This window comes from Anolis sagrei, chromosome 12 (assembly GCF_037176765.1).
Source record: "Anolis sagrei isolate rAnoSag1 chromosome 12, rAnoSag1.mat, whole genome shotgun sequence".
Lineage (NCBI taxonomy): Eukaryota > Metazoa > Chordata > Lepidosauria > Squamata > Dactyloidae > Anolis > Anolis sagrei.
Window position 1 is genome coordinate 16,624,396 of NC_090032.1, and position 24,365 is coordinate 16,648,760.

Consider the following 24,365-nt stretch of genomic DNA (forward strand, 5'->3'; position numbering starts at 1 on the left):
GCTCAAACTTGGCATGAATACTCAAAATGCCCAAATGGGAACACTGGTGGAGTCTGGGGGAAATAGATCTTGACATTTGGGAGTTGTAGTTGCTGGGATTTATAGTTCATTACAATCAAAGAACATTCTGAACCCCACCAACAATGGAATTGGCTCAAACTTGGCATGAATACTCAAAATGCCCAAATGGGAACACTGGTGGAGTCTGGGGGAAATAGATCTTGACATTTGGGAGTTGTAGTTGCTGGGATTTATAGTTCATTACAATCAAAGAACATTCTGAACCCCACCAACAATGGAATTGGCTCAAACTTGGCATGAATACTCAATATGCCCAAATGGGAACACTGGTAGATTTTGGGGGAAATAGACCTTGACATTTGGGAGTTGTAGTTTCTGGGATTTATAGTTCATTACAATCAAAGAACATTCTGAACCCCACCAACAATGGAATTGGCTCAAACTTGGCATGAATACTCAATATGCCCAAATGGGAACACTGGTGGATTTGGGGGAAAATAGACCTTGACATTTGGGAGTTGTAGTTTCTGGGATTTATAGTTCACCTGCAATCAAAGAGCATTCTTAACTCTACCAACGATGGAATTGAACCAAACTTGGCTCACAGAGATCCCATGACCATCAGAAAATACTTTGTTTTCATATGGTCTTTGGTGACCCCTCTGACTCCCCCTCGCGACCCTCTCAGGGGTCCCGACCCCCAGGTTGAGAAACACTGCTCTAGCTGGACATTGGATTCAATGACCTTTGGGGGTCTGTCGCACACTGTGATTCTGTCCTTCTCTTTCTCTGCCCCACTGCAGTGAATTACTCCCCGCAACCGCCGGCTCTGGCCATCTGCCCTCCGGACCACCATGGCTCCATGCCCGTAGTCTGCTACCCATCCAAGGAATCCATCTTGAGCCCAAGACCTCCCGAACACACCGCTGTGATGCGCCGCACCACGATCTTGGCTCTCTTCTCGGTGGTCCTGATTTACCTGGTCACGGGCGCCTTCGTCTTCCGCCAGCTGGAACACCCCCATGAGGTCCACCAACAGGTGAAACTCCAAGCTCACCTGGACCGGTTCTTAAGGCTGCACCAGTGTGTCGCTCCTGAGGAGCTGGAGGACCTCATCCAGGTGAACGAATGGGGAAAGATGGGGATGACAACTCCCAGCATCCCCCAACTGTGGGCTAGCTCTTTGGGGATGGGAATGGCAATCCAGCATATGTAGTTGAGGAAAGAGCATGCATGCTGAACGTGTGGTATATACTGGGCAGCTGTGAGTTTTGAAGGCTTTCTGTCCATGTCCCGGAAGCATTCTCTCCTGATGTTTCGCCCACATCTATGGTAGACATCCTCAGAGGTTGTGAGGTCTTCTCGAAGGCTTCCCTGGCCAGAATCACTGGGTTGTTGTGAGTTTTCCAAGCTGTCTGGCCATGTCCCGGAAGCATTCTCTCCTGATGTTTCGCCCACATCTATGGGAGGCATCCACAGAGGTTGTGAGGGCTTGTCGAAGGCTTCTATGGCTGGAATCACTGGGTTGTTGTGCGTTTTCCAGGCTGTTCCAGAAGCATTCTCTCCTGATGTTTCACCCACATCTATGGCAGGTATCCTCAGAGGTTGTGAGGGCTTGTCGAAGGCTTCCCTGGCCAGAATCACTGAGTTGTTGTGAGTTTTCCAGGCTGTTCCAGAAGCATTCTCTCCTGATGTTTCGCCCACATCTATGGCAGCCATCCTCAGAGTTTGTGAGGTCTTCTCGAAGGTTTCCCTGGCCAGAATCACTGAGTTGTTGTGAGTTTTTCAAGCTGTCTGGCCATGTCTCGGAAGCATTATCTCCTGATGTTTCGCCCACATCTATGGCAGGCATCCTCAGAGGTTGTGAGGTCTTCTCGACGGCTTCCCTGGCCAGAATCACTGGGTTGTTGTGCATTTTTCAAGCTGTCTGGCCATGTCCCGGAAGCATTCTCTCCTGATGTTTCACCCACATCTATGGCAGGCATCCTCAGAGGTTGTGAGGTCTTCTCGAAGGCTTCCCTGGCCGGAATCACTGGCTTGTTGTGAGTTTTCCAGGCTGTTTGGCCATGTTCTGGAAACATTCTCTCTCAAGCTGGAATGTGTCCAGAGGAGGGTGACTAAAATGATCAAGGGTCTGGAGAACAAGCCCTATGAGGAGCGGCTTAGGGAACTGGGCATGTTTAGCCTGAAGAAGAGAAGGCTGAGAGGAGATATGATAGCCATGTATAAATATGAGAGAGGAAGTCACAGGGAGGAGGGGGCAAGCTTGTTTTCTACTTCCTTGGAGACTAGGACGTGGAACAATGGCTTCAAACTACAAGAGAGGAGATTCCATCTGAACATTAGGAAGAACTTCCTGACTGTGAGAGCCGTTCAGCAGTGGAACTCTCTGCCCCGGAGTGTGGTGGAGGCTCCTTCTTTGGAAGCTTTTAAGCAGAGGCTGGATGGCCATCTGTCAGGGGTGATTTGAATGCAATATTCCTGCTTCTTGGCAGAATGGGGTTGGACTGGATGGCCCATGAGGTCTCTTCCAACTCTTTGATTCTATGATTCTATGATTCTATGATGTTTCGCCCACATCTATGGCAGGTATCCTCAGAGGTTGTGAGGTCTTCTCGAAGGCTTCCCTGGCCAGAATCACTGTGTTGTTGTGAGTTTTCCAGGTTGTCTGGCCATGTTCCGGAAGCATTCTCTCCTGATGTTTCACCCACATCTATGGCAGGCATCCTCAGAGGTTGTGAGGGCTTGTCAAAGGCTTCTATGGCCGGTATCACTGGGTTGTTGTGAGTTTTCCAGGCTGTCTGGCCATGTTCCGGAAGCATTCTCTCCTGATGTTTCGCCCACATCTATGGCAGGCATCCTCAGAGGTTGTGAGGGCTTGTCAAAGGCTTCTATGGCCGGTATCACTGGGTTGTTGTGAGTTTTCCAGGCTGTCTGGCCATGTTCCGGAAGCATTCTCTCCTGATGTTTCACCCACATCTATGGCAGCCATCCTCAGAGTTTGTGAGGTCTTCTCGAAGGCTTCCCTGGCCAGAATCACTGGGTTGTTGTGAGTTTTCCAGGCTGTCTGGCCATGTCCCGGAAGCATTCTCTCCTGATGTTTCGCCCACATCTATGGCAGGCATCCTCAGAAGTTGTGAGGGCTTCTCGAAGGCTTCCATGGTGGGAATCACTGGGTTGTTGTGAGTTTTCCAGGTTGTCTGGCCATGTTCCGGAAGCATTCTCTCCTGATGTTTCGCCCACATCTATGGCAGGCCAGGCATCCTCAGAAGTTGTGAGGTCTTCTCGAAGGCTTCCATGGCCAGAATCACTGGGTTGTTGTGAGTTTTCCAGACTGTCTGGCCATGTTCCGGAAGCATTCTCTCCTGATGTTTCACCCACATCTATGGGAGGCATCCTCAGAGATTGTGAGGGTTTGTCGAAGGCTTCCCTGGCCGGAATCACTGGGTTGTTGTGCGTTTTCCAGGCTGTCTGGCCATGTTCCGGAAGCATTCTCTCCTGATGTTTCACCCACATCTATGGTAGAGTTTGTGAGGTCTTCTCGAAGGCTTCCCTGGCCAGAATCACTGGGTTGTTGTGAGTTTTCCAGGCTGTCTGGCCATGTTCCGGAAGCATTCTCTCCTGATGTTTCGCCCACATCTATGGCAGGCATCCTCAGAGGTTGTGAGGGTTTGTCCAAGGCTTCTATGGCCAGAATCACTGAGCAAGCTTGTTTTCTGCCACCCTGGAGACTAGGACGTGGAACAATGGCTTCAAACTACAAAAAAGGAGATTCCACCTGAACATGAGGAAGAACTTCCTAAGTGTGAGAGCCGTTCAGCAGTGGAACTCTCTGCTCTGGAGTGTGGTGGAGGCTCCTTCTTTGGAGGCTTTTGAACAAAGGCTGGATGGCCATCTCTCTGGGGTGGTTTGAAAGCAATTTTCCTGCTTCTTGGCAGAATGGGGTTGGACTGGATGGCCCATGAGGTCTCTTCCAACTCTATGATTCTATGACGTTTCACGCACATCTATGGCAGGCATCCTCAGAGGTTGAGAGGGCTGTTGGAAACTAGGCAAGTGAGGTTTATATATCTCTGGGATGTCCAGAGTTTGTCTATTTGGAATTAGATGCGAATGTTTCAATTGGCCACCTTGATTAGAATTTAATGACCTAGCAGTTTCAAGGTCTGGCTTCTTACTGCCTGGGGGAATCCTTTGTTGGGAGGTGATTAGCTGTCCCTGATTGTTTCCTCTATTTTTGAGTGTTGTTCTTAATTTACTGTTATGATTTTAGATTTCTTTTTAAACTCTAAAGTCTGGCTACCAGTATTTTAAAAAACCATAAAAATAAAATAATAATAAAAATAATAATAAAAATAATAAATAAAATAAAATAAAATAAAATAAAATAAAATAAAATAAAATAAAATAAAATAAAATAAAATAAAATAAAATAAAATAATAATATTAATAATAATAATAGCAAACTAGGAGTATCAGTAGAAACTGTAAAAGTCCATCTTGTAGTATTTCCCTTTGGAGTGCTTGGTAGGTTATCTCCATGTTGGGTGTAATACTTTTCTCTGACCTTCTTCCCAGCAAATAACCGAGGCCATGGGAGCTGGCGTGAACCCGGTCATCAACAGCACAAGCGGCAACAGCTCACACTGGGATATGAGCAGCGCCTTCTTCTTCGCTGGCACCGTCATCACCACCATCGGTACCCAGGGGCTGATTTTGGAGAATTCCGCCTCAACATTAGGAAGAACTTCCTGACCGTAGGAGCTGTTCAACAGTGGAACTCACTGCCGCAGAGTGTAGTGGAGGCTCCTTTCTTGGAGGCCTTTAAACAGAGGCTGGATGGTTGGGGAGGGGGGTTGATTGTGCTTTTCCTGCATGGCAATCTTTAATGAACGCTCCTTGTAGCTTCCAAAACATCCAAAGCAATCAATTGGTTATAGTTGGGATAGACAGGATCAGTACTGACGAGTCCTTCCGTTTGTTTTGATCGAGAGTCTTTCTCTTCACTGTTCCGACCTCATAGGATTTGGGAACATTTCCCCCAAGACGGATGCTGGCCGGATCTTCTGTATCTTCTATGCTCTTGTGGGGATCCCTCTCTTCGGGATGCTGCTCGCAGGAGTCGGAGATCTTTTGGGATCCTCTCTCCGGAAAGCCATTGGCAAAGTGGAAGACGTTTTTTTGGTGAGCAGAAATTCCTCTCCACGCCTCTTTCATGTCCACCTTGAAGGGTGCGAGAAGAGGGTGGTCCCGGGACCTGGCCACTATTTCGGGAGTTGGATGGGGCAACCTCACGACCCCTCTGAAATGGCCAGGCGACCCCTCAGGGGGTCGCGACCCCCAGGTTGAGAACCGCTGTGATAGAGTCTCCTTGTGGAGAGAAACACGGGGTACAAATACAAATACAGTATAAAAAACTTGGCTTCTTAAACTTTTTCCACTTGTGACCCCTATTCACCTAAAGGGTGAACTACAACTCCAAAACTCAAGGTCAATGCCCACCAAACCCTTCCAGTATTATCTGTTGGTCATGGGAGAACTGCGAGCCAGGTTTGGTTCAATTCCATCGTTGGTGGGGTTCAGAATGCTCTGTGATTATAGTTGAACTATAAATCCCAGCAATGACAACTCCCAAATGTCAAGATTCTATTTTCCCCAAACTCCACCAGTGTTCACATTTGGGCATATTGAGTATTCGTTGTTTGCGTCTACAGTGATCTCTGGATGTAGGTGAACTACAACTCCAAAACCAAAGGACACTGCCCACCAAACCCTTCCAGTATTTTCTGTTGTTCATGGGAGAACTGAGTGCCAAGTTTGGTTCAATTCCATCGTTGGTGGAGTTCAGAATGCTCTGTGATTATAGTTGAACTATAAATCCCAGCAACTACAACTCCCAAATATCAAGATTCTATTTCCCCCAAACTCCACCAGTGTTCACATTTGGGCATATTGAGTATTTGTGCCAAGTTTGGTCCAGATCCATCATGCTGTGCTCTCTGGATGTAGGTGAACTACAACTCCAAAACCAAAGGACCACCAGACTCTTCCAGTATTTTCAGTTGGTCATGGGAGAACTGAGTGCCAAGTTTGGTTCAGTTCCATCATTGATGGGGTTCAGAATGCTCTTTGATTGTAGGTGAACTATAAATCCCAGTAAGTACAAATCCCAAATGTCAAGGTCTATTTCCTCCAAACTCCATCTGTGGAATATGGAATATTTGTGTCAAGTTTGGTCCAGATCCATCATTGTTTGAGTCCACAGTGCTGTCTGGATGTAGGTGAACTACAACTCCCAAACTCAAGGTCAATGCCCACCAAACCCTTCCAGTGTTTTCCATTGGTCATGGGAGCCAAGTTTGGTTCAAATCCATCGCTGGTGCAGTTCAGAAGGCTCTTTGATTATAGGTGAACTATAAATAGGGTTGAGCCGCCCCTGTCTATTTCCCCCAAACTCCACCAGTGTTCACATTTGGGCATATTGAGTATTCGTGTAGAGTTTGGTCCAGATCCATCGTTTCAGTCCACAATGATCTTGGGTTGTAGGTGAACTACAACTTCTAAACTCAACGTCAATGCCCACCAAACCCTTCCAGTATTTTCTGTTGTTCATGGGAGAACTGAGTGCCAAGTTTGGTTCAATTCCATCATTGGTGGGGTTCAGAATGCTCTTTGGTTGTAGGTGAACTATAAATCCCAGCAACTACAACTCCCGAATATCAAGATTCTATTTTCCCCAAACTCCACCAGTGTTCACATTTGGGCATATTGAGTATTCGGTGTAGAGTTTGGACCAGATCCATCATTGTTTGAGTCAACAGTTCTCTCTGGATGTGGGTGAACTATAATTCCCGAACTCAAGGTCAATGTCCACCAAACCTTTCCAGTTTTTTCTGTTGGTCATGGGAGAACTGTGTGCCAATAGGAATTCAAAGTATAGGACTGTTGTTTTCATGCCCCCTCTGAAGATGCCCCACTAATGCAAGGATCCACTCTCAGATTCTGGCATTAGACACATCACTGGGTAGGAACCTTACATGTAAGCGTGGACTACCTTTTGGAGTGGCAATGACTTCTTGAATGCTAACTCGCCTCCTTCTCTCCCCAACTCAGAAGTGGCAGGTGAGCGCGACCATCGTGAGGGTGCTCTCGGCCTTGCTCTTCATCCTCATCGGCTGCCTCCTCTTCGTCTCTTTGCCGACCATCATTTTCCAGCACATAGAAGGGTGGACCCTCCTGGAAAGCATCTACTTCGTGGTCATCACACTGACCACAATTGGATTCGGCGATTACGTCGCAGGTGGGTGCCGAGGGGCCAATCAGAGTGGGAATTTGGCCTGCGTCAATAGGAGCATAGTGTCTAGATCTAGGGAAGTCATGCTCCCCATGCTCTATTCTGCATTGGTTAGACCACACCCGGAAGCATTCTCTCCTGATGTTTCGCCCACATTTATGGCAGGTATCCTCAGAGGTTGTGAGGGCTTGTCGAAGGCTTCCCTGGCCAGAATCACTGGGTTGTTGTGAGTTTTCCAGGCTGTCTGGCCATGTTCCGGAAGCATTCTCTCCTGATGTTTCGCCCACATCTATGGCAGGTATCCTCAGAGGATGTGAGGGCTTGTCGAAGGCTTCCATGGCCAGAATCACTGAGTTGTTGTGAGTTTTCCAGGCTGTCTGGCCATGTCCTGGAAGCATTCTCTCCTGATATTTCACCCACATCAATAGCAGGCATCCTCAGAGGTTGTGACGGCTTGTCGAAGGCTTCCATGGCTGGAATCACTGGGTTGTTGTGAGTTTTCCAGGCTGTCTGGCCATGTCCTGGAAGCATTATCTCCTGATATTTCACCCACATCAATAGCAGGCATCCTCAGAGGTTGTGACGGCTTGTCGAAGGCTTCCATGGCTGGAATCACTGAGTTGTTGTGAGTTTTCCAGGCTGTCTGGCCATGTCCTGGAAGCATTATCTCCTGATATTTCACCCACATCAATAGCAGGCATCCTCAGAGGTTGTGACGGCTTGCCGAAGGCTTCCATGGCTGGAATCACTGGGTTGTTGTGAGTTTTCCAGGCTGTCTGGCCATGTTCCGGAAGCATTCTCTCCAGATGTTTCGCCCACATCTATGACAGGCATCCTCAGAAGTTGTGAGGGCTTGTCGAAGGCTTCCCTGGCCAGAATCACTGGGTTGTTGTGAGTTTTCCAGTCTGTCTGGCCTTGTTCCGGAACCTCCATGTTCTCTTGGTCTGCATCAAAAGGAGCATAGTGTCTAGATCCAGGGAAGTCATGCTCCCCATGCTCTATTCTGCCTTGGTTAGACCACACCTGGAATATTGTGTCCAATTCTGGGCACCACAATTCAAGAGAGATATTGACAAGCTGGAATGTGTCTGTAAGGGATCATGGGTTTAGGGTGTGGGGTCCCTTTTCGAGTCCAATATAAGACCGTTTATTCAAGCTGATCAGCATGAGGTGAACAGACAGCATCTTTGGAAGTGCTTTTCACAGACTGCCGCCCCCTCCTCGGCTTTTGTAAACCTTTATATATCCTCAAGTAAACAAGAATATTTTTTGTAATGGAAAGTACTTTGACCTTTTATTCTTCCTGTCCCATCAACCTCTTAATGTAAAGTACCTTCTTGCACCTGCAGACGTTGCTCTTAACCACAACCTTTGTGCTTAACCACAACCGAACCAAAGACCTCCAGTATGGGGGACAATGCCTGGCTCGAGAGCAGTACGTGTGAAAAAGATCTTGGAGTCCTCGTGGACAACAAGTTAAACATGAGCCAGAAATGTGATGTGGCGGCAAAAAAGCCAATGGGATTTTGGCCCACATCAAGAGGAGCATAGTGTCTAGATCTAGGGAAGTCATGCTACCCATGCTCTATTCTGCTTTGGTCAGACCACACCTGGAATATTGTGTCCAATTCTGGGCACCATAATTCAAGAGAGATATTGACAAGCTGGAATGTCAGGTTGTTCTTCCTAATGTTCAGATGGAATCTCCTTTCTTGTAGTTTGAAGCCATTGCTCCGTTGCGTCCTAGCCTCCAAGCTTGCTCCCTTCTCCCTGTGACTTCCTCTCACATATTTATACATGGCTATAATATCTCCTCTCAGCCTTCTCTTCTTCAGGCTAAACATGCCCAGCTCTTTAAGCCGCTCCTCATAGGGCTTGTTCTCCAGACCCTTGATCATTTTACTTGCCCTTCTCTGGACATATTCCAGCTTGTCAACTCTCATGTATTTATACATGGCTATCATGTCTCCTCTCAGCCTTCTCTTCTTCAGGCTAAACATGCCCAGCTCTTTAAGCCGCTCCTCATAGGGCTTGTTCTCCAGACCCTTGAAATGGCACCCATTTCCATGTATCAGCTCTAGTTTTTGCAATACGTGACATATGGCATATACCAGTTGTTATTTCTCTCTAAGAAATTAGAGTTGATGCACCAAAAATTTCTTCTTGTTGTTGTGCTCTGTTGTAATTGCATCCTGTTTTCCTTAAGATTGCTTGATATACTATGGATGAGATGACACTTCTCTTTCTCCCACATGGAGCCACAACATTAATGCTGACAATGGGATGGCATTATCTTTGAGGGTCTCTTTTTCTTTAGGTGACACCAAAAGCAGCGAGCACATCTGGTACCAGCCGATGGTGGTGGTCTGGATTCTGCTGGGCTTGGCTTACTTTGCCTCCATCCTCACCATGATCGGCAACTGGCTGCGGGTCTTGTCCCGGCGCACGAGGGCAGAGGTAAGGATGCCGTTTCCCTTGATCTTACATTTCCATTTCACTTTACCTTCACATCTTGTGCAGATGGGACTCTCTCGTTCCACTGTTAAGTGCCGTGGCGGCATTTTGTGGACTGGGTTGTAGGTTTTTTCGGGCTATATGGCCATGTTCTAGAAGCATTTTCCCCTGTTCGAGTCAGTGGGCTGAAGCTCGTGTCGTCCTGAAGAGAGTGAGTAGGCCGAAGCTTGTTGGAGTCAGTTGGCCAAAGCTACTGTTGTCCTGAGGAGAGTGAGTAGGCCGAAGCTTGTTAGAGTCAGTGGGCCGAAGCTAGTGTCATCCTGAAGAGAGTGAGTAGGATAAAGGTTGTTAGAATCAGTTGGCCAAAGCTAGTGTCGTCCTGAGGAGAGTGAGTAGGCCGAAGCTTGTTAAGATTCAGTTGGCCAAAGCTAGTGTCGTCCTGAGGAGAGCGAGTAGGCCGAAGCCTGTTAGAATCAGTTGGCCAAAGCTAGTGTCGTCCTGAGGAGAGTGAGTAGGCTGAAGCTTGTTTGAATCAGTTGGTCAAGGCTAGTGTCATCCTGAGGAGAGTGAGTAGGCCAAAGCTTGGTAGAGTCAGTTTGCCGAAGTTAGTATCATCCTGAGGAGAGTGAGTAGGCCGAAGCTTGGTAGAGTCAGTTGGCCAAAGCTAGTGTCGTCCCGAGGAGAGCGAGTAGGCTAAAGCTTGTTAGTCAGTTGGCCAAAGCTAGTGTCATCCTGAGGAGAGCAGGTAGGCCGAAGCTTGTTAGAGTCAGTTGGACTAAGCTAGTGTCGTCCTGAGGAGAGTGAGTAGGCTGAAGCTTGTTAGAGTCAGTTGGCCAAAGCTAGTGCCATCCTGAGGAGAGCGAGTAGGCCGAAGCTTGTTAGAGTCAGTGGGCCAAAGATAGTGTCGTCCTGAGGAGAGTGAGTAGGCCGAAGCTTGTTAGAGTCAGTTAGCCGAAGCTAGTGTCGTCCTAAGGAGAGTGAGTAGGCCAAAGCTTGTTAGAGTCAGTTGGCCGAAGCTAGTGTCGTCCTGAGGAGAGCGAGTAGGCTGAAGCTTGTTAGTCAGTTGGCCAAAGCTAGTGTCATCCTGAGGAGAGCAGGTAGGCCGAAGCTTGTTAGAGTCAGTTAGCCGAAGCTAGTGTCGTCCTAAGGAGAGTGAGTAGGCCGAAGCTTGTTAGAGTCAGTTGGCTGAAGTTAGTCTCGTCCTGAGGAGAGTGAGTAGGCTGAAGCTTGTTAGAGTCAGTGGGCCAAAGTTAGTGTCGTACTGAGGAGAGTGAGTAGGCCGAAGCTTGTTAGTGTCATTTATGGGGAGAGTCTTTTGTTATTAAGCCCACTCGCCGAACACAATTCCCATTGGGTTGTTGTAGGTTTTTTTCAGGCTATATGGCCATGTTCTAGAGGCATTCTCTCCTGAAGTTTCGCCTGCATCTATAGCAAACATACTCAGACCTCACTATCTCTGAGGATGCTTTCCATAGATGCAGGCGAAACGTGAGGACGGAATGCCTCTAGAACATGGCAATATAGCCCGAAAAAACCTACAACAACCCAGTGATTCCGGCCATGAAAGCCTTCGACAATACATTTTGTGGACTGTTTGGGTTTGGTAAATTTATTTATTTTATTTATTTCTTGCATTTGTTAACCGCCGCTCTCAGCCCTAGGGCGACTCGCGGCGGTGTACAGTACAAAAAGACACTTTACAAAAGAATCAAACAACAATTAACATCACTAATACATACATCTAACTTATACTAAAAATCCGCTCCGTCATATTTATGGAATCATAGTCAATCTCGTCGTCATAGTTCAATCCGGTTGTCATTACCCGTAGCATAGCATTTAGTTGAAAGCCTGCTCGAAGAGCCAAGTCTTCAGGCCCTTACGAAAGGCCATGAGGGAGGGGGCCCATCTGACATCAGCAGGGAGGGAGTTCCACAGCCGGGGGGCCACCACTGAGAAGGCCCTCTCTCTTGTCCCCGCCAGACGTGCCTGTGAGGCAGGCGGGATCGAGAGAAGGGCCTCCCCAGATGATCTCAAGGTCCTCGTGGGCTCGTAGGCCGAGATGCGGTCCGCAAGGTATTTTGGGCCGGAACCGTTTAGGGCTTTGTAGGTTAACACCAGCACCTTAAATTGGGCCCGGTAGCAAATCGGCAGCCAGTGGAGCTGGAACAGCAAGGGCGTTGTATGCTCCCTGTGTCCTGCTCCTGTTAACAACATGGCTGCCGCGCGCTGGACTAGCTGCAGCTTCCGGGCCGTCTTCAAGGGCAGCCCCACGTAGAGAGCGTTGCAGTAGTCAAGACGGGATGTGACCAGAGCATGTACCACCGTGGCCAAGTCAGACTTCCCAAGGTACGGGCGCAGCTGGCGCACAAGCCGAAGCTGTGCAAATGCTCCCCTGGTCACCGCTGAAACCTGGGGGTCCAGGCTCAACGATGAGTCCAGGGTTACACCCAAGCTGCGAACCTGCGCCTTCAAGGGGAGTGCGACCCCATCCAGCACAGGCTGTAACCCTATACCCTGCTCGGCCTTGCGACTGACCAGGAGTACCTCTGTCTTGTCTGGATTTAATTTCAGTTTGTTCGCCCTCATCCAGACCATTACAGCGGCCAGGCACCGGTTCAGGACTTCGACAGCCTCCTTAGTAGCAGGTGGAAAGGAGTGACAGAGCTGGACATCATCTGCGTACAGATGACACCGCACTCCGAAACTCCGGATGATCTCACCCAGCGGCTTCATGTAGATATTAAACAGCATGGGGGACAGAATAGAACCCTGAGGAACCCCACAGGCCAACGGCTGTGGAGTTGAACAGGAGTCCCCCAATAACACCTTCTGGGTACGGCCCTCCAGAAATGACTGGAGCCACTGCAGAGCAGTGCCCCCAAGACCCACTTCCGCAAGGCGCCCCAGAAGGATACTGTGGTCGACGGTATCGAAGGCCGCTGAGAGGTCCAGGAGCACCAACAGGGACACACTCCCCCTGTCTAGCTCCCGGCGCAGATCATCCACTAAGGCGACCAAGACCGTCTCAGTACCATGTCCCGGTCTGAAACCAGACTGTGCCGGATCCAGATAATCCGTGTCTCTCAAGAGTACCTGGAGTTGTGAAGCCACCACGCTTTCCATGACTTTGCCCAAAAAGGGAAGATTGGAAACAGGCCGAAAGTTGTCGAATTTAGTGGGGTCCAGTGATGGTTTCTTCAACAGCGGCTTTATAATAGCCTGTTTTAGGCTCGCTGGAATCTTGCCTTCCCGAAGGGAGGCATTAACCACCACCGTTACCCACTCAGCCAATCCCCCTCTGGCCTCCCTCAGAAGCCAGGATGGGCAGGGGTCTAGGATGGACGTGGTGGGCCTCATTCCTCCAAGTATCTTGTCCACATCCTCGGGCTTCACAAACTGAAAAGAATCCATCAAAATAGGACAAGCAGGCGCTCGTGTCACATCCACAGAGACTGCATTTAATGTGGTGTCCAGCCCAGAACGGATCAAAGCGACTTTGTCTGCAAAGAACCGAGCAAATGCTTCACAGCACGTGGCCGAATTGTCAGGGCTCCCACCTGAGGTGGTGGGAGTCAAAAGACCTCTGACAATCCGAAACAACTCCGCCGGACGGTTTTTTGCAGACGCAATAGTAGCCGCAAAGAAAGTCTTCTTTGCAGCTTTTATTGCCACGGCGTATGCCCTCAAAAAGGACACAAACCGTGCTCGGTTTGGCTCGCTTGGGTCTGAGCGCCACACGCTCTCTAGTTCCCTCTTCCTTCGCTTCATTGCTGCCAACTCCTCAGTGAACCAAGGAGATGGTTTAGCTCGGTTACTTGAGAGGGGACGTTCCGGAGCGATCGTGTCAATTGCCCTGGCCATCTCCCCATTCCAGAGAGCGACCAAGGCCTCGACATGATCACCTGCCGAGGTGGCGGGAAAATCCCCAAGAGCCGTCAGGAATCCATTCGGATCCATAAGCCTCCTGGGGCGGACCATCTTAATGGGTCCTCCACCTTTGCGGAGATTAGGGGGCGCAGTGAGTCTAAATCTGATCAGGAAGTGGTCAGTCCACGGCAACGGAGAGATGGACAACTCCTCCACACCGCCACCCTGCTCCCATCCCTGGCAGAAAACCAAGTCCAATGTATGTCCAGCACAGTGGGTGGGGCCAGTTATTTGTTGGGACAGCCCCATGGTTGCCATGGCGGACATGAAGTCCTGAGCCGCTCCTGTGGGGGCCGCCTCGGCATGGATGTTGAAGTCCCCCAGCACAAGAAGCCGTTGGGACTCCAACGCCAGGCTCGAGACCACCCCCGCTAGCTCAGGCAGGGAGACTGTAGTGCAGCGAGGTGGACGGTACACTAACAGAATCCCTATTCTGTCCCGGTCACCCACCCTCAGGTGGACGCATTCAAAATTTGTGGTCTGCGGGATGGGGCTCCTGGTCAGATGGATGGAATCTCTATAGATCACTGCGACCCCGCCTCCCCGTCCTCCGGATCTAGGTTGGTGCTGTACGGAGAAGCCTGGAGGACAAAGCTGGGTCAGGTTTACCCCTCCAGCTTCATCCAACCAGGTCTCCGTAATGCACGCCAGATCTGCCCGCTCCTCCAGGATTAGGTCCTGGATCCAGGTCGTTTTTCCGTTGACAGATCTGGCGTTCAGCAGCACCACCTTCAATCCCGAGGGCCCGCTCACCTGGCTACACCAATTTACCTTAGGAGACCGGTTGGGAATTGTTAATTTAGATAAGCGGTCCGAATTAGGCCGAATTCGAGGTCTCCTTCTTCCGCATCTCCTCCTTCCCACCACGACCTCTATGGGGGCCCCTCGGCTAGTGGAACTCCTCCCCCCCTCCATGCCGCGATCTAGTATCAAGGACTTAATTCCTGCTTCATCAGCTGTATGCTTTGTTGGATCCTGCCAACATCCTTTCTCTCCTTCTTCCCTCCTCTCGGCCCCATTGGGCTCCAGCCCACCTCCCCCCCTGGCCTTTCCGCTAACTAATAGTAACAGAGATAGTATTAACAGGGGGGTGGGGGGCCACATGGATGACAATAACTTCAGGTGGTAGGGGCGTTTCAGCCGCACCCGTTAGACAGTTTGTAAAGTGCGAGAGTGCAAGAGTCTTAAATGCGATACAGACAGCAGTACCACTCGGTTGACAACACTACGTTCTGTTGGGCACATACATAAAGTGCAAGATTTAAAGTGCAGTAAGTGCCTGAAACTGAGTTCAGTATTCACTAAGGTGCGGCATAGAGGGATAAGGAAGGGGGCGTAAGTGCAAGTGGTGTTTAGCAGCAAGTGGCAGGCGCCCTAAAGTGCTATTGAGGTCTTATATCAGCTTAGCAGCGAGGACAACCAGGAGTGTGTTATGATATTAATATATAGTCACACTCTTATGAGGATGATGGTAATAACAATTAAATAAAATTCCTATGATTCAGGTGTACCTCTAGACGGATGGTCTAAGCGGATGGGGCATCCGGAGGTGGTATACACGGCGGCGGTCAGCGCCGTTGGTCTGTTGCGTATCTATCAATCCAAAGTGGGCCAGCTCAAGGGTCTACACAATATTAAGGCCGGCGCCAAAAGTCTACACAATGTTAAGGCTAGCACAAAGGTCTACACAATATTTGGCCGGCACATGAGGTCTACACAATATTAAGGTCTACACAATATTAAGCTAGCACAGGGGTCTACACAAATATTCGGCCCGCACAAGAGGTCAACACAGTATTGAGGACTACACAATATTAAGTCAGCACAGCGATCTACACAATATTCGGCTGACAGGGATCTACACAATTAGGCCAGCACAGGAAGTTTGTTTAGTAGTAAGGCCAGCTCGAGAGGTCTGCACACTAAATTGAGGTCTGCACAAGAGGTCTTTACAGATCAGGCACATACAAGTTCTACACAAAATAGTTAACACAGCAACACAGTCACTGTTAGCAAGTGGTAGAGGCGAACTCAAGCCGCTGTAACAAGGTGGCAGCCATATGGTGGTGGCCGCGATGGAAGGCGGCAGTAAAAGCAAGGCAGCTCGGTCGCTGCAGCGGTAACAGAAGGCCGCCCGTAGCTCTGGTGAGGCAAAGCGCCACAAAGGCGGCTGAAGCAGCGGTACTCCCGTGCCCCGGCTCGGCCCAGCGGCTCCACGATGGTCCTGCTGCGGTGGTCTGGCTGCGGGAAGGCGGTGGCGATGGAAACGAGATGCCAGAAAATGGCGGCCGCCGCCGCTGCACTCTGCGCTTTGTTTCGGCCCAGCGGCTCGGAGAAGACCCGACAGCAGCGGCAGCTACGGCGAGCCACGCCAAGGCCGCAGCGGCAGCAACGGCGAGCGGTGGCCTGGCCGATAAGGCGTCGGGAACGCTTCGCCGCGGCCCGGTGGTCAGCCGCGGTCCCACGAACGGTCAGACAGCCCGATGGCTCACCAGCGATCCAAACGGCGGCCGCCGCGGTGGTGCACAGCCGGTGACGAAGCGCCAAGATGGCGACCGCACCAGCCGCGGCGCAGCAACGCCCAGCGGCAGCAGCGCCCAGCGGCAGCGGCAGCAGCCGCGACGGCCAGCGACAGCGGCAGCAGCAGCGGTGGTAGTGGGCAAACAAACAGCCTTGAGGGGCTCGGAGGTCCACCGGATCCACCAGCGGACCAGCGGCCGCCGCAACGGCGGCGAACAGCCAGATGGCCGGCGCCAAAATGGCGGCGCCCACAGCGCTCGGGGTCACAGCAGCAACAGCAACAACGCGGTGACAAGGTGGCAGGGCGACAAGACAGCCCAGCAGCGGCAGGAACCACAGAAATCGCCGCTCTCCGGTGGCAAACTGGGTAGGTCTCTGCGTCTCCGCGTCTTAGGGGAGCTGCAATGGCGGCGGCGTTCGCAGTGCTCACTCGCTTGCTCGCTCACCTCCGTCTCCTGGTCCGCGCTCTCTTGTGTTCCGGTCCTCTTGGGCCTGAAAGGGTCGTAGGAGTGCTGACCCTCATGCACCCCCTATTCTGGTGGTCGTAGGGGGGTGGATTCCCCAGGATTCTTTGGATTGTTTTTCCTTCAGCGGCGCAGCTCCGCGTTGTTGCTGCTGACCGCCATAGCCGGAACCGGAATTTTTTCCGGTTCCGGCATGAAAAGCATGAAAGCAGTGACTCAGAAACGAAACGTCCTATCAGGTTTCATTCCGCAGAGGTTCAAGCCAGCCAAGGAATTTGGAAATAGTGACCCAACGTTTGAGAGATTTAGGCTTCCCTAAATTGCAAATCCCAAGTCTTCATAGGATTGCCATGACAGTTAAGGTGAAATCGGTGTGCTATAGTTCTGTAGCGTGGAAGGGTAATGCATTTACTAGAAGCCAAAGCCAAGTGTTCTGTCTACTAAGCTCCCCCTACTCTCCTTTAAAAGAGCCTCCGGTGGCACAGTGGGTTAAACCGTTGAGCTGCTGAACTTGCTGATCGAAAGGTCGCAGGTTTGAATCCAGAGAGGAGCATGAGCTCCCACTGTCAGCCCCAGCTTCTGCCAACCTAGCAATTCAAAAATATGCAAATGTGAGTAGATCAATAGGTACCGCTCCGGTGGAAATGTAACCGAGTTCCATGCAGTCATGCTGGCCACATGACCTTGGAGGTGTCTACGGATAATGCTGGCTCTTCCGCTTCGAAATGGAGATCAGCACCATCCCTGAGAGTCAGACATTGAAGTCAATAGGAACTTTAGGAGGGTCTGCAAATGCAAAAATATATATATGCAAAAAGTGAGATAGCAGATAGTGTTAGAATTTAGCCAAGAAAAATATGCCATCAAAATGGAGCCAATCCGCCATCTCGCGGATATGGGGGTCCCTGGGGTTTCCGTATCCGCGGTTTGGGGAGCACAGATTCGGCCTCCCCAGAACGCCAGGAAGGCATTCCGGGCAGGCCTGCAGTCTCCCGCGGCCTTGAAAAGGTTAGTTTCATGCATTTAGGAAGTTTCAGGCAAGAAAGAAACACAAAGTATCAAGCTAGAGAGTTTAAAAGTTGCAATTTGATTAATCTTTATTTGGGGATTTGTTACATAGTTGGGGCTAGCAAGGGACGTGAAAGGAAAGAGCATATGGCTGGGAAGAGTCCCTGGTTGAGACTGCTGCTGGGGCACATTTCATCAGTTTGGCCCCACTTGGCAATCAGGAACTGTGGAACTCCCTGCTGCAGGTCAAACCAGCTTGAAGGCAGGGGCCTGGGATGCCCTCGGCGACAACACGACTGGAATTAATGTCAGGGGAAAACCCCAAACCGCGGATACGGAAACCCCCGGGGGGCCCCGTATCCGCAAGATGGCAGATTTACCTTTACCTTCTCTCCTTTAATGTAAAAGGCTCAGGGCCAGGATATATGTTATTTATTGAACCAAAATTTGCAAGAATAATGACAATCCTATTCCTAGAGCATTCCCGCATTCCCTCCATATACAGAGAGGCAATTTTGGTTCTAACGCCACTTATCATTATGCAGGAGGAAAGCATGGCAATTTGGAACAACTCCAGTTTCTGTCAATTAAGGAACCAGATGGCATCAAATTTGCAAGGCAGCTTATTAAACAGCTTTCCTAATTAAACGTCTTTCAATCTCATTGACCCTCCTGTTCAGATGGAGGGCAATAAAAATATCACAAAGGTAGCATGGGGTGCTTGTTTGTTTGTGTTTATTATATACTAGCTTGGGTGCCCGGCGTTGCCTGGGTCATTTAACAGACTCAATATTTAATAGTATAAAATGCATACATTTGCAGGTGAACTACAACTCCTATCATGCCAAATTGATCCCGAAAAACTCCCATCAGTACTCAAAATTTGTTATGTTGCGCAAGTTTGCTTTAGATGCATCATGGGTGGGGTTCAGAGCGCTCTCTGGCTGTAGGGTGAACTACAACTCCTGTCAGGATTATTGAAGGTATGCATGTATGTTTTTTCGATGTGTTTCTATATGAGTAAGAATGGAGTTCGTATGTATTCAAGATGGATTCTGTTATGTTCAATTATGTGTTGGAATTGTTGTTGTAAGAGACAGAGAGGTAGAGAGAGAAGAGACCTTGACAGAAGTTAGATAACGAGTTTCTCCGGCTGGGAAGAAATAGGGAGTATCCGGCTTACAGCCAGAGAGCCTGATAAGCAGATGTTCTGAAACTGTACTGAAGCTGTGCTTTGTAGTTCCTGATTTTGCCCGCTTAGAAGTAGACGTATATTGAGATGTACTTAGTAAACTTTATGTTATTTTTGAAACTGGAGGACTGCAGTGTCCTGATGTGTGTCTGTGTGATATAGTAACCTCATCCGCTGCGCATAGCCCCCCGAATTTCACTCTGACAATTCCCACCATGGTGGGTCAGTCCCCTCAAACCCCTCCAGTAGGTTCAGTTGGTCATGGGGGTTCTGTGTGCCAAGTTTTGTCCATGTCCCTCATCGGTGGAGGTCATAGTTTCCTCTGGTTGTGGGTGAACTACAACTCCCAGAAAGGAAGGTTGGTTCCCCACAAACCCCTCCAGTAATCACGTTTTGGCATATCAGGTCTGTGTGCCTAGTTTGATCCAGATCCATCGGTGTTTGGGTTCACAGTGCTCTCTGGATGTAGGTGAACTACAACTCCCCCAAATCAAGGTGACTTTCCCCCAAAGACCACCAGTATTGTTGGCTGGTCATGGGAGTTCTGTGTGCCAAGTGTGGTTCAATTCCATCTTTGGTGGAGTTCAGAGTGCTCATTGATTCCAGCTCAACTATAAATCCCAGTACCTGCAACTCCAAAATATCTAGACCAATTTCCCTCAAACCTCTCCAGTTGGTTGAGTTAGTCATGGAGGTTCAGTGTGCCAAGTTTGGTCCAGGTCCATCATCAGTGTTGTTTTTAATTTTGATTCGATTTGTTTGTACCTAGTGGGTTGAGGCATGTGCATGGGAATTTTGGTTAATTTCCATTGGGGTTTTTTTGAGTTTTGCTTCTCCGTTCGACGCCACTTTCAGATTTATATATATAGATATACACACAGCCTATCTGTTCTGTAATGCTTTCTTTTCGATCTCACTACAGATGGGAGATTTCACGGCGCACGCTGCCTCCTGGACAGGGAATGTGGCGTCCCAAATCCGTGTCCCGAACATGGCGTTTCCAGATAAGCTGCACAGGATGGGCACCTTGAAAGGGAAGCCGTTGTCACCGTCGGCTATCACGCAGCAAGGGGAAAGCCAAGAGCTGGCAACGCCGCCGGCGCAACCAGAGCAATTGCCATCGCCATCCTCGGCTTTAGCACCACCACCATCGATGCCGCCCGTATCGTGTCCGAGCCCGTCTCCCCGCACGTTGCAACGCATAGCCCAAATGAACGCCCGCAATGCTGCCGTGTTGCGACCTATAGACTACGCGGGCGAAAACCTGGCTTTCATCGACGAGAGTTCGGATGCGCTGAGCGACGGAGGGCCACCTTCCGCCCGGCCGCCCCGCCGCATGCGTCCTCGGGCTCGGCACCGAGTCAACGCTGGCGAGCCGGCAGCGTTGCCCATGATCGTGCTGAGCCGGACCCGAGACAAAGGCGAGTCCGTTTAAGGACCGGACCAGGATGGCGCCTGGTTTGGAGCAATGTCCCTACACGTGGTGCAGTTCCCTTTCCTCCATCGTTGTGCCCAGAAACTCAAGACGTCCTAGCTCTTCTTTCCACAAGGTGCTAACTGGAGCGTACCCTTAAATCAGATCCTCATCCGGCTCTTTTACTGCCAGGTAGATGCCCTTCCTTTTGGCACGAGGAAGCAATTTAACTAATTTCATGAGGGTATTCTGGCCACCAGGGGAGCTGTCGCTTCACCGTCCATCTGAGACACTGATGAAGTACTTCCTCATTCCCTGCATGCTTGCTGGAGATTTTTATGGCCTCGTAAATTAGTTAAATTAGCCTCCCCACATAAGTGGTACCTGATTTTCCTATTTGACAGATGCAACTGTCTTTCGGGCTGCCAAGGTCAACAACGAGCTATACAAATTGGTTGGAAGCTCACTCCGACCCGGGCGGGCTTCGAACTCAGGGCGGGTTACAATGTACTTATACATGGCAAACATTCAATGCCATAGACACACCACACATATAGACAGACAGTCAGAGGCTATTTAACATTCCAACTTTTTCTGGCCACCAGGGGGAGCTCTTGCTTCACCGTCCATCTGCGACACTGATGAAGTACTTCCTCATTCCCTGCATGCTTGCTGGAGGTTTTTATGGCCTCGTAAATTAGTTAAATTAGCCTCCCCACATAAGTGGCACCTGATTTTCCTACTTGACAGATGCAACTGTCTTTCAGGCTGCAAAGGTCGACAACGAGCTACACAAATTGGTCGGAAGCTCACTCCGACCCGGGTGGGCTTCGAACTCAGGGCGGGTTACAATGTCCTACTTGACAGATGCAACTGCCTTTCGGGTTTGCAAAGGTCGACAACGAGCTACACAAATTGGTTGGAAGCTCACTCCGACCCGGGCGGGCTTTGAACTCAGGGCAGGTTACAATGTCCTACTTGACAGATGCAACTGCCTTTCGGGTTTGCAAAGGTCGACAACGAGCTACACAAATTGGTTGGAAGCTCACTCCGACCCGGGCGGGCTTCGAACTCAGGGCAGGTTACAATGTACTTATACATGGCAAACATTCAATGCCATAGACACACCACACATATAGACAGACAGTCAGAGGCTATTTAACATTCCAACTTTTTTTCTGGCCACCAGGGGGAGCTGTTGCTTCACCGCCCACCTGCGACACTGATGAAGTACTTCCTCATTCCTCGCATGCTTGCTGGAGATTTTTATGGCCTCGTAAATTAGTTAAATTAGCCTCCCCGCATAAGTGGCACCTGATTTTCCTACTTGACAGATGCAACTGTCTTTCGGGCTGCAAAGGTCGACAGCAAGCTACACAAATTGGTCGGAAGCTCACTCTGACCCGGGCGGACTTCGAACTCATAACCTTTCGGTCAGTGGTGATCTTAATGCAGCTGACTCCCAGCCAGCTGTGCTACATTTGCAGTGCCAATTTAATTAATTAATCAATTGATTAATTACAGTATTTATATTCCACCCTGGGGACTCAGGGCAGATTACAATGTACTTATACATGGCAAACATTCAATGCCATAGACACACAACACATATAACGAGCTACACAAATTGGTCGGAAGCTCACTCCGACCTGGGTGGGCTTCGAACTCAGGGTGGATTACAATGTACTTATACATGGCAAACATTCAATGCCATAGACACACAACACATATAGACAGACAGTCAGAAGCTATTTAACATTCCAGCTTTTTCATGAGGGTATTCTGGCCTCCAGGGGAGCTGTCGCTTCACCGTCCATCTGCGACACTGATGAAGTACTTCCTCATTCCTCGCATGCTTGCTGGAGATTTTTATGGCCTCGTAAATTAGTTAAATTAGCCTCTCCACATAAGTGGTACCTGATTTTCCTACTTGACAGATGCAACTGTCTTTCGGGCTGCAAAGGTCGACAACGAGCTACACAAATTGGTCGGAAGCTCACTCCGACCCGGGTGGGCTTCGAACTCAGGGCGGGTTAAAATGTACACATACATGGCAAACATTCAATGCCATAGACACACAACACATATAGACAGACAGTCAGAGGCTATTTAACATTCCAGCTTTTTCATGAGGGTATTCTGGCCACCAGGGGAGCTGTCGCTTCACCGTCCATCAGCGACATTGATGAAGTACTTCCTCATTCCTCGCATGCTTGCTGGAGATTTTTATGGCCTCGTAAATTAGTTAAATTAGCTGTACACATACATGGCAAACATTCAATGCCATAGACACACAACACATATAGACAGACAGTCAGAGGCTATTTAACATTCCAGCTTTTTCACGAGGGTATTCTGGCCACCAGGGGAGCTGTCGCTTCACTGTCCACCTGCGACACTGACGAAGTACTTCCTCATTCCTCACATGCTTGCTGGAGATTTTTATGGCCTCGTAAATTAGTTAAATTAGCCTCCCCACATAAGCGGTACCTGATTTTCCTACTTGACAGATGCAACTGCCTTTCGGGCTGCAAAGGTCGACAACGAGCTACACAATTGGTCAGAAGCTCACTCCAACTTGGGCAGGCTTCGAACTCATGACCTTTCAGTCAATAGTGATCTTAATGCAGCCATTTGCAGTGCCAATGAAAGTCCGTACTTGGGGTGGGGTGGACGGTAACCCTTCTGCATGATGCTCCCGACAGCCTTATTCCCCCTTCTGCACCCCAGTGTAAACAAGAGCCTTGTCTTGGTGTATGGGCCCCTCGCTCCTGTCCTGTCCGTCTTCCCTGACTCTCCTCCTCGAACTGCACCTGATGGAGGGCCAGCATCACTCCATTCCATCCCAGCTCCAAGCGCCAGGCCAGCCTCCCGTTGCATGCCCTTCTCAACACCACCACTACCTTCAAGCGCACACGCACACAACCCCTCCTTCTTTGTGAGTCAGGTTAGAAGCATGCCTACACAACAGGGTGAAGCAACTTTCCTAGCTGTTCCTTATTCTAAACGAAAGCACCTTCATCAATAGCTAAAGGTCCAGTTGTGTCCGACTCTGAGGGTTGGCGCTCATCTCCATTTCGAAGCCGAAGAGCCGGCGTTGCCCGTAGACGCCTCCAAGGTCATGCGGTTGGCATGACTGCGTGGAGTGCCGTTACCTTCCCACCTATTGATCTACTCACATTTGCATGTTTTCGAAACATGGCAGAAGGTGGGGCTAACAGCAGGACCTCACCCCGCTCCCCAGATTGGAACCGCCAACCTTTCGGTCAGCAAATTCAGCAGCTCAGCGGTTTAACCCGCTGCTCCAAAGAGACTACATAAGGTCCGCCAAACACAGCAGCACAAATCATAGAATCAAAGAGTTGGAAGAGTTGGACTGGATGACCCATGAGGTCTCTTCCAACTTCCAAGTAAAGAGGTAGTATGAGAATACTAAACACTAATATAAATGGATTCAAACTACGGGAAAAAAGATTCCACTTAAGCATTAGGAAGAACATTGTCATGTTGAGAGCTGTTCAACTCTGGAGTCTCCTTCTTTGAAGACTTTTAAGCCGAGACTGGATGAGCTTCTGTTGGGAGTGCTTTGATTGTGTCTTCCTGCCTGACAGAAGGAAGTCGGCTATGGTAGGGCTTGTCGACTGCCTTGGGGAAGGAGACGCATGGACCCGTGCATGTGGACACTTATGCTGCTCATACTTCAATCTCACATCTCAATCTCTGTGTCACATTGTCTCGGAAGGTGTGCCATTGCTCGACTCCTTCCTAGGGCTGTTAGATCAAATGTAGGAAGTGCTCTTCAATTGGGCAATGCTGGGACAACCCAATGGGAGTGACGGGGAGGAGGGTACCCATCTCTTCTCATCTTCCATCCTTCACTTCACAGATGTGCCTGTTCTTGACGCTCTGTACTGGAAGCATTTATTTTGTTTGTGGGAGGGCGGGGGGGGGGGGATCGTGTCTTCCAGAAATTAAAACCAAAACTGCACAAGTGTTGTTGTGTTTGTTTGAATGTATGTAAATACTAGGCACGTGCAATCCATGTTTCTTAACCTGGGGGTCGGGATC

The 24,365-nt window shown here is 49.7% G+C and overlaps 1 protein-coding gene across 1 annotated transcript; it reads left to right on the forward strand.

The window, feature by feature from the left end:
- Nucleotides 1–829: 829 nt before the first annotated feature.
- KCNK4 (potassium two pore domain channel subfamily K member 4) lies at nucleotides 830–22,873 on the forward strand. The gene is made up of 6 exons (XM_067472485.1): nucleotides 830–1,141; nucleotides 4,600–4,720; nucleotides 5,045–5,205; nucleotides 7,135–7,321; nucleotides 9,633–9,772; nucleotides 19,806–22,873. The coding sequence occupies exons 1-6, from the start codon at nucleotides 884–886 to the stop codon at nucleotides 20,316–20,318; spliced, it is 1,380 nt and encodes a 459-aa protein (XP_067328586.1). The 5' UTR covers nucleotides 830–883; the 3' UTR covers nucleotides 20,319–22,873.
- Nucleotides 22,874–24,365: the final 1,492 nt, after the last annotated feature.

What these genes read in the sequence shown, in the direction of transcription:
- KCNK4 (XM_067472485.1), top strand. Translation starts at nt 884, where the DNA reads ATGCCCGTAGTCTGCTACCCATCCAAGGAATCCATCTTGAGCCCAAGA. An exon ending in AAGTGGAAGACGTTTTTTTG is followed by an intron (nt 5,206 to 7,134) that starts GTGAGCAGAAAT and finishes TCCCCAACTCAG; the next exon opens with AAGTGGCAGGTGAGCGCGAC. An exon ending in ATTCGGCGATTACGTCGCAG is followed by an intron (nt 7,322 to 9,632) that starts GTGGGTGCCGAG and finishes CTTTTTCTTTAG; the next exon opens with GTGACACCAAAAGCAGCGAG.